The sequence below is a fragment of the Alosa pseudoharengus genome, unplaced genomic scaffold (assembly GCF_046254945.1).
Source record: "Alosa pseudoharengus isolate Yale_2024_CS ecotype anadromous, Long Island Sound unplaced genomic scaffold, YU_APseudo_1.1 YU_APseudo_1.1_scf_5, whole genome shotgun sequence".
Classification (NCBI taxonomy): domain Eukaryota; kingdom Metazoa; phylum Chordata; class Actinopteri; order Clupeiformes; family Clupeidae; genus Alosa; species Alosa pseudoharengus.
Genome location: NW_027468837.1, coordinates 37,651,879 through 37,662,353, shown reverse-complemented (window position 1 = coordinate 37,662,353; position 10,475 = coordinate 37,651,879). Strand labels below are relative to the sequence as shown.

General features: G+C 42.0%; 1 protein-coding gene across 1 annotated transcript in view; it reads right to left on the bottom strand.

Annotated features, from left to right (window-relative positions):
* Positions 1-10,475, bottom strand: part of mapkapk2a (MAPK activated protein kinase 2a) — a 77,570-nt gene that overhangs the window by 21,841 nt on the left and 45,254 nt on the right. Inside the window, exon 2 of the mRNA XM_076267705.1 lies at positions 8,169-8,308. Coding sequence (XP_076123820.1) covers positions 8,169-8,308 — 140 coding nt within the window. The remainder of the gene's footprint in view (positions 1-8,168; positions 8,309-10,475) is intronic.

Sequence of the window (10,475 nt, the reverse complement as noted above, 5' to 3'; positions counted from 1 at the left end):
GGTACAGAGAGCATGCGAGCGCACACACACACACACACACACACACACAGGGTACAGAGAGCACAGACACAGGGTATAGTGAGCATGCACACACACACACACACACACACACACACACACACACACACACACACACACACACACACACACACACACACACACACACACACAGACACACACAGACACAGGGTACAGTGAGCGTGAGCATGCGCACACACACACACAGACACACACACACACACACACAGAGAGAGACAGTACAGAGTACAGAGTGAACCTACTTTCAGTATTTCACATCCTACATGTGGAGGAAATAGAAAAAGCACAACAAAGGCCAGTGGTTCACACTCAGGCTGTCACCGGAACACATGACAACAGTATGTCAATCACAAGCTCCAAGAGTCCCCATCAATAACAACAAATAGCCTCCTACATGACTTTTAGCAGCTGATCCAGTCTACTCATCATGACCGCCGATCAAGGCAAGAGCCTGCCTTTCATGCGCAAGGTCACGGTTATTATACACAAGCCACCTTACTCTCCTCAGCTGGATCTGAAACACTATTTTAGAGCTCTCTTCCGCCACCTAGTGTCTCCATCTCACAAAACGTTGGAGCTTTTGTGCCAGGAGCTTGGTACTGAGCACATTGCCACAGAGTGTAGAGATGGCAACCAGCTCTCCAGCCTCTCTTGCCTTCCTGGCACAACAGCTGCTGTAAGGCGCACCCATCAATCAATCAATCAACCAATCAATCAATCAATCAATCACAATAAAAAGGTGCCATAGTTCCAATCTAGCCCAAAACACTCTAGACTCTGTCTCTGTAGACAGCCCAGGCTCCAAAAACAGCCTGGTGCAGCCTGGACCATAAAACTTAACATAATTTTCCAGCCATTCACCGACGAGATGTGCGTTCAGGAGAGTGTCAGTTACACGGGAGGGAGGGGCGATCTAGCTCTGTTTTGTTTGAATGTCAACAGAAGTGACGTTACCCAACATTGCTTAGAGAATCTTTAACTAATGCATACATCTTCAAATGAGAGATGTTCACCAATATATAATCTTACCTATAAACAATGTTACCTTCTATGAAACAGACCTAAACTTAGATTTTGGTGGACTTAATGGGTCCACTTACCCTAAACGATTATGTCAACGCAAAACCCTTCTGGGGTGTGTGTGTGTGTGTGTGTATGTAGGGGGGGTTACGCATTAGTCAGATACAGAGTAGTTCACTTAAGCCTGCCACAGTAGACTGACAAGCATTATGGAAGTGCAGAACAAGTGGGCCTCAAATGAATAACAACGGCTTTTAACTTTCACTTCTCCTTCCTCTCAAGCCAGAGAATAGTTCAGCGACAGCCATGCATCCTGATGACTTTGTAGCAGTTACTACAAGTCATTTATTTGATGAGCTTTAGGGTAACTGGGTGAAGCTGTACTGTGATTGGCCTGCTTGGCCTACTTTCTGTTTCTCAAACAAATGGCAATGCTGACAACGGCAGTTGAATTGAAACTGGCTAGCCTGCAAAATAGTCTTCCTAGATAGCATCGTATTAACCTACAAAAAGTTCAACTGTGATGACTTAACTCTGGGAAGCCTTCAAAGAATTGTTTTACGCTTTCCTTTAAACCTCATCGGTCCTTAGCCGACGAGCTGAGTAACCAGTTTTCAATTCAAAGAAATCTTCACTCTTAATCTTACGGTATCTCCGCTAGCTAACGCTCTGTAATTGTATACTTTGGCTGACACATAGACTGTATATATAGAACTGGACAGTGTGGCTGCATTTTGCAGTGTTCTATGGAATTAAAGCCGCCGAGGCGACGCCATCTTGGAAAATTTGGAGCCAATTTGAAGTGCGGCTGCGCAGCAAAAGTTGAAGCATGCGCAGTGAAGAGGAGTCGCGGTCAGGCACGCCCACTCAGTTGCCACTCAGCGAGTTAAACACGCCCCTTGTCAAGTGAAACCCGCCCCTTCTCCTTTCCACAACGCAGGTCGACTCGGCGCCGAAGGCTAGCTGGCTGGATGAATTTTGCGGCTGTGAGTTAGCTAAACAGTACAAACAACAATCGGTTTGTTCTTGTCTGGTAAGTGTTCCGTATCAACTGAAACGTTTTTTTTTGTCTATTGGTGTTCTTAAATACGTCTAAGAGAGCTTATTATGTTGATTATAGACTGTGACAATTTAGTATGGTGAATACTAATGAGCTAACAACAGAAATACGGACAGCGAATTACATGCTAACGTTAGCAGCTACATTAACGTTACCGTTAACGGGAGGCTAAGTTAGTCGTTGAAGTGAAGATTAGCACACAGCTCCCGTAAGAGTCGATGCATGATATACTTGGTTTTATTAGTTGTTGCTGTTTTCAAATATCTCAATGTATGCCATCTCAACATGGAGTAACCATTGACTGTACATGGGGATTAATAACACTAGACAGTCAGTACAGTATATGATGTGATAAAGCAACGGTATGATGTGATAAAGCAACGCAAGTTAACGTAATGTGAAGCATGGACCTCATCAACCTCATGTTAATGTAACTACTAGCCAGTTTGCCAGCGTTGCATTTTTTCTAACGTTAACGACAGACAGCTCTGTTAGAGCTACTTCTGTGATGGTAGGTCGGTAGCATAGATAGACTGTAAAAATAGATCGGTAGGTCGGTAGTTGTAGACCGCATAAGTGAATGATCGATAAATGAAACGCCTGCATTAAACACTACGCCAAGAACCAGTCACTTCCCAGGGATATCGGTGAACATTTGAGAAAGACCTTAGTTTGTCATCTAACGTCCATGATCAGTCATACTGATAACGTTATTTTTCAAGCTGACGCAAGTTAATAACATTCACACCGCATATTTAAATGTGTAGTTAACATCAGGTAGGCTGTGAAGTTTATTGCACACATATATTTAATTAATTGGTATTACTAGTGGTGTTGAGTGCCTGATTAGATGCTTTGTAATGTTGTAAAATTGTCTGACTAACTTTATTGTAACTTTCCTTTTTGCAGGTAAGATATGGGTGATGGCTGAATGTACTGGAGGTGGCGGCAAGGTGGTCTCCATGGTCTACATTAGTCTGCAAGCAAGGGAATGCCTACGTGAAGTGGTTTGGCTGGGGTGGTCTGAGGTGGCATGTCCTCCCCCTTTCTCCAAGTCCCCTGACATCCATCTCCCTGACATCATCACCCACCGTCACTGGATCAACCTGAAGCCCCTTATACATGGGACATGGCACAGCACCACTACGTTCTGAAAACACATGACTTTCAATAACTTGCGTGGCACCAAGAAAGGTCTGCCGCTGCTCTGAACCTTCTGTTAATGTGACATCATTCATACTTGAGGCTGTACACATCCCTTTGTTTCTATTTTCTTTATTGATGTCACCCAAACTTCAACTTTCTGTATGCCCCGGAACTCAAACAAATTGTAAATTGCAATGCGCCATTTAACCAGTGGTGTAGTCTAGTTAGTTAGTTGTAGTGGTGGGTATACTGTGAGCAACCCAAAATTTTTTATTACATACGTATCCTTGCCTATTTTAAATGGGTATACTGAGATGATGATGCTTTTTAAATGGGTTTACTGTGTAGTCCTGTGTATCACGTAGACTATACCACACCAAGGTCATTTAACTGCCTTGGTATTAAAGTCAGAGGCCATTGCTTAGTATTTAACTGTAGCCTACACAAAGATGTAGACATTACAATAATATTAATATCAGAATAATTATTGGTTGATACTAAATCAATATTGAATGTTTTTTTTTATTTCTTTTGTGTGATATATCATTCAGAATGCTGCAACATGACTGGTCTTCAATCAGCCTAAGAGGACACATCGTAACTCCTCTCCTAGTTACTCTCCATTGGCTCCCTACAGTAGCCAGAATTAAATTTAAATCTCTCACTTTGGCCTATAGGACACTGACTGGATCTGCTCCTTGTTATTTTAATTCAATGATCAAGATATACATCCCCAACCGCCCACTGTGATCTAGGTTAAACGCTAGGTCAAATTCAAGACTCTTTTCCTCAGTGGTTCCATGTTGGTGGAATGAGTTGCCCAGTGCTCTTCGTTCTTGTGATAGTTTTTGGTCTTTTAAGCACTTATACATTGTGGTTTGTATGCAGTAGTACTGTTTTATTTTCATTATAGGCTGTTGATTAATTTGACATTGTTTATTATTGATATTCTCCTTAATGTAGTCTTACCATGTTTTTGTTATTATATTATTGATTGAATGGGCATTATCATTTATTATTGCTTTCCCCCCTCATTTTCATTGTTTATTTCATTAGGCTATTGATTGATCCCTGTTTTAAGTATTATATTGTTTTGTATTTGTTAAGGGTAACCATAACCATCATCATCATAATGTGGTATTTTCTTATGCACTTGAAACAAAAAATAAAAATGTTTCTTTAAACGTAGTACCACTTTAAACACATCACACACTGAACAGCAAAGTAGCTTCCTGATTATGTGTAAAATGTTTACAGAGTATCCTGATGTAGTAGATCCATGTTCTCATATTTTTACAGCTGACATGAAGGCTGCAGTATTACATTTTTGATTTATAATGGAGCACCCTCTCTGGTGAAAGACTAGCAAGCATGTGGTAGAGGCATACGATTACAGACATATTGAGAGAGCCTATCAATGAGTTGTCACAGTTTTCAATTTAGACGTATTATTTTGAAATGATGTACGTCTACGGGAGGATTTACACATCACTGGCAAGACCTGATCAAATCATACCAATGCAAAATGCTTCTCCAGCAGTGCAATCGCAGGTAACAACGATACCTTAACTCATTTTCAGATACCTCTGTTCTGAGCATACTAAGCAAATTGACCATTTGTAACTTTGAATTCCTCCTCACATTAAGCTATGGTCCAATAATGTGTTCACTAAAACACAAGTAACGTTATTTGTCGGGCTGATTCATAAATGGGCATACCGAGGTTGTCGACCTAGCAGGCTAGGTGGCGTTTATTGCCATTCGCAAAACTAAGCAAGAGTTAACGTTAATGAAACTTAACATCGCCTTCTCCAGTGACAAAGTGTATTCAAATGAAGTTGCAACGATGATGGCGGCAATCACTGGTTACGTTATACCATTTGAAACAAGTAGGACTGTAAATGATGGTGACTATGGCTAACGTCAATTCGGATCAATATAGCAAGCGGAGCCCTTTTACTTTACCTATCAACTGGCTAATGCTAGCATGATGTAGCATGCTATGAGCTAATATACTTAGCATCTACGAAAGAACAGCACATATCTTTTTTCACAAAGAATCGGTCACAACTAACAACGATGTCTCTTACAAACAACTACACAATGTATGACTATCAATATGTATTTAGTCAGACTGTGATAAGATATAGCCTAATGATAATAACAGCAACACTTCTTTAGGTTAGATTATGTGTCGAAATCAGGTGTCGTTAAAATAAGTGAGCGATGGCTTGGTAGTGTCTGCAGCCTAGACGGTAAAACATAATGGACAAAGCGTCGTGTCTGCAGCCAGCCAGCTGTCAATCATAGGTGTAAACACGCCCTTTTTAGATTTGTTAATATAACATTAAAAAAAATAATTTCAGCGAGAAAAGAAAAATTGTGTGTATTGAAGCATCTTGAAAACTATTTTTTCGAATAAAAAGTTGTTGATACAAAAATAGTTTTAGGTGAGAAAAGTGACACGGAAAGTTGGCTACTTGGCCATTGAAATACATGGGGGTGGGCGGAGTTACACATTGTACTGCAGCCAGCCACCCACCAGGGGGCTCTGGACTAACGCTCGCATCACTCTTAACAGACGGCACACTGTCCAGTTCTATATATACAGTCTATGGGCTGACAAGCTGATGCCATACAATTCAGCAATTACTTACAGTGAGCCAGAGGGAGTGCAAGTGAGTCCATGTGTTTTTTTGTTTTTTTTAAGTTTATTTTTAGGACCATGAAGTTTGACAGGAAGTAGGTGGGAGAGAGAATGGGGGATGTAACCGGGAAATGATTCAAACTTGGGGCCTCGTGGACCCAAAAATAGTACGGACCCTGCAGCCAGTTGCACCACTGCGAATAAATAAATAAATAAAAACCCACCCACCAGATTTAAATTACTTAAGTCAGTTTGTTTGCATCGAGTAATAACCACAAAGATAAATAAAGGAGAATAGGAATACGATTACCCAATAGGCATGATGAACCACTACTATGATGAGGGGAATGGTGGGGTGTCGGGTGGGGTGGGAGGGGTGCGGAGTGCAAGTCATAGTAGGGTATGCCATCAATTTCAAGAATTGACATAACCACAAGTCCTGACCACATCAAAACATCATGATTAGTATACTGATTGAAGTCCACCAACGCAGTCAGTTCCTGTCACCATTGAAGCATTGAAGTGTTCACAACCTCCACCAACGCATCATGTAACGTGTCTCAATGGCACTATTTGGCCGCATGTAGTAGTACAATACAGAAAAATTGGGTCATAGTTTCGCATGATTTCACGTTTATGTTTACTCAGCAATGTTTTATTTTTATTTTGTATCCAAAGCAGGTTACAGCAATAACAATGGACCTTACTCACTAACTCTGTTTTGACCGTTTTAATAGTGCAGCTGGGACATAAAAGAGAAAAGAAACTACCCAATTTTTTTCACACATTCATCTATGTGAGACATCCAGTGTTTTTCATCACATTCCCGAAATGACAGCCCCAACAACATGCTTTTATTCCATTCTGAGTCAATGCTGTTTGACTTAGCATGATTTGAGTGCACGTTGTGGTAATGGGGCCTGGTGGGGGGGTAAGACCATGCCTAGACACAGGTGTGGGTGTGTGTATGTGTGTGTAAGAGAGCATTTACTGGTAGCGTTACCAGAGGACACATCAGCTCAACCCTAAAGAGGAACACAGGTCAGGTCACGAGACCAAAGGAGACGGTGTGTGTGTGTGTGTGTGTGGAGACAGCTTTCTAGGTTAAAAGTGGACGAGATGGGACTTTCTCACACACTCAGAGTGGTAGTGTTACCTGCCCGGGGGGCTTCAACGCTAGTCTACTATTCCGACCAGATGGCTGCAACTAACGATTATTTTTTATAGACGATTAATCGGTCAATTATTTTCAAAAATATTTATCTGTGTTTCCCAAAGCCCAAGACAACATCCTCAAATGTCTTGTTTTGCCCACACAACAGCAAAGATATTCAGTTTGCGCGAAAGGAATAAGGAAAACACAGAATGTTCATATCAAGAAGCTGGAATTAGACATTTTACTATTTTTCTTAAAAAAAAAAAATCAAAAAATCAAAACTCAAACTAACAAATCAATTTTAAAAGTAGTTGGCAATTAATTTAATAGTTGACCTCTAATAAATTAGTTGTTGCACCTCCACATGACAATGCACTGCTTATGAAATAACTGAAATTGCGACACAACTCCCACCTAACTCCCAAATCCCAAAATACAATCTAACGGCGTGTGACTGTACACATTAGCGGGTAAGTGCATGTTAGTCATAAAATGAATCGCAAGTGACATGGTTTCCTTACTATATACATTCATCCAGCTACTCAGAAGAGCGGGTTGTGGGTGCGCATAGATAACTGGGCTGAGGCGATTACCAGATAGCAGTTAACTGGAAGACATCTGGAATTCAGTCAGGGCTTATTTCTTCTCAGAGTTTGTCTATCTGGGGGGCCCCAATCTTGTTCTCCAGCCATTGGTGTAATACTTTTACTGTGTACACCAAATCAAACGACAGGCCTGGTGGCTATTCATCGAAACCAAATAATGACTAACCATCTAACCATGTACTGAGCTAGTCTTTTTTTCAAAAGAATATTATCATAGATTGATATCCTCAAATTATTCTTCATGGTTAGAAGTGTTATGAAATAGAGCCAGAACTATTATTCCCGTCAGCTTCTTCACAGGTCATTCAGATTTATTACCTAATTTTAGAGTTTCTTTATAGTCGCTTTAAAGTGATTTGTTGATTGGAAGACTGAGTGCTTAGCTGAGGCCTCTGATTGGTCAGTTGAGCAGTTGATGGGAAGACTGAATGCTTAGCTGAGGTCGCTTATTGGTCAGTTGATTGGCAGACTAAGTACCAAGCAGGCGACCCTTACCACTCCATGACGATGAGCAGACATTTCTTCCCCTGGTAGAGGTTCTCGTAGACGTCCACGATGCGGACGATGTGTGAGCACGGCGATGCTCGCCAGTGGAGCTCCACCTCTCTCCTGGCTTTGGTGCAGTCCTGCAGCATCTGAAGGACACACACAAACACACACACAAATTAACACAGGAAATTTCCCCAATGCAGAACATATACTACTGTAGTATTAAAAGGTTCACATTCAGTGAATTTCTCTGAACCAGACTATAGATGTCTGTTCAGTGTGTGCTCAAAACAACCAAACACAACCTGGTAAATGGGGTGCTGAGTTGAGCTCCAGGACTCACACAGGAAAACATAGTATTTGAAGAATATAGCTTGGGAATAGAGCTAAATATGCATTCTGTAGAGGCAGAGACATTCATTTCATGGCCTAAGTGAAAATGTGCTGTGTAATGAACCATTCAACACATAACTAATCCCAACATACATGATGGTTTGGCACCACCTACTGGAGCACGATATGCAATATAATTTAGATTTTTCCTAGAACCTCAAGACGATGTCCTCAATGTCTTGTTCCATTCTGATACAATCGATCTGCGTTGGCCAATTCTGCTGTGTTCCAGAGTCATTACGGTTGAACTCTGGTGACCTCCCAACCTTTGAGAATGCCGAGTGCTCCATAAAGTGGAACAGGATGCTTTGTTTGGGCTTTACTGGTCCTCTAAATGGCACAGTCGTGTGTGTGTGTGTGTGTGTGTGTGTGTGTGTGTGTCCAGCGATTTATGGCAGCATCAGGAGACGATTCCATCGCCCGTCAGGACAGCGACACCCAACACACCAATCAGTTCTCTAGTCAGGCAAATCTCTGGCCAACGCATGCGTAGGTGTCATTCCAGTCGTACCCTCAGCGATGCAAAGCGAACATCTGGCCCGGCCGGAACATGGCACCCCAGATTCGCTCCCACCACCGTCGCAGGACTCATGATGATGATTCTTACGCAAGAACCATCAACATGCCAGCATGCCGCAAATATGTCCCTATATGCTCCAGACAGACATAAACGCAACAGCAAACACCATAAAAGACACTGAGGAGGGGAGGGTTTTTTTCCCCAGTTACCAACAGGAAGTTGCAAATGAAACACGCTTTGAAGTCGTATCCAGACTCGTGAACTCGTTCGAACCCAGAGTAACCCGAGGCTGAATTGCCAAGATGGCTATGCATGCCACATACAGTACATGTCCCTCACTACCAGCCTGGTGCTGTAGACCGACACAAATGCAACAGCAAACACCATAAAAGACGACACTGAGGCAAGGAGGGTTGGACCACTGACTCTCAGCTCATAAGAGGACACCAATGCAGTAAAACAGCATGGGCCCATGTTGAAACAGTGATAGGCACACAGCTCTATGTCACACAACAATAATGTCATCGTGACCTGCTGGCTAAGTGGATATCTTATACAAGAAATCTAGCTGAAACTAGAACGCACATCTGACAACGCCTGTGGCCTGGGTATAAACCTCAAGACATTAGTGACGTTAGCACCTTACTTTACCAGTTGCTTTGACATAATGAGAAGATGAACCAACAAAAACTGGCAGCAGGGAAACTCCCTGATCGTGCTCAACCCTGCAAACCAGCTGAAGAGTACAAAACAAAAAAAGTTGGCCACATGACACAGACAGAGACACAGACAGAGAGACAGACAGACACTCACACACACACACGGTAACTAGCATCACCAATACCCCCGTGGGATACAAACCTTGGGTCTTAAATTGTCTTTTTCATTATAACAACTTAATATTTCATTAATATTCTCAGCCCGAGAGGTAGGTTGGGCCGAGATCCCCCCCATCCCTTTCTTTGGGCCGGGTCGGGTCAGGCTCGTGATCATGTATGTAGCCTACATTTTTTTTTTACATTATTATTATTTTTCATTATCATTGGGTGGGGAAAAAGCTATGGTGTGATAATCAGAAATGTTATATATTATAGCAAAGTTGTAACAATTCACCCTTAATTCAACTAGAGACAACTGCAAAATTAAAGCTACTGGCAGATCTATCCCGCAATGTTAAGAATGGCACGTGTCCCGCAACTCTATCCATCATAATGCGAGAAAATCCAACGTTAAATCAAACGTTAATCTAATAATGGAGTGGTGTGAATGCGGGACTGTTGAATGGACAGACCACCTTCTGACTTCAATTGAACGTAGCCCCATGCAGAGACACACACACGCGCAGGACGACTTTGCTGTTAACCGACATGAAAGGAAAACAAAGGTTTAGCGATTGCGGA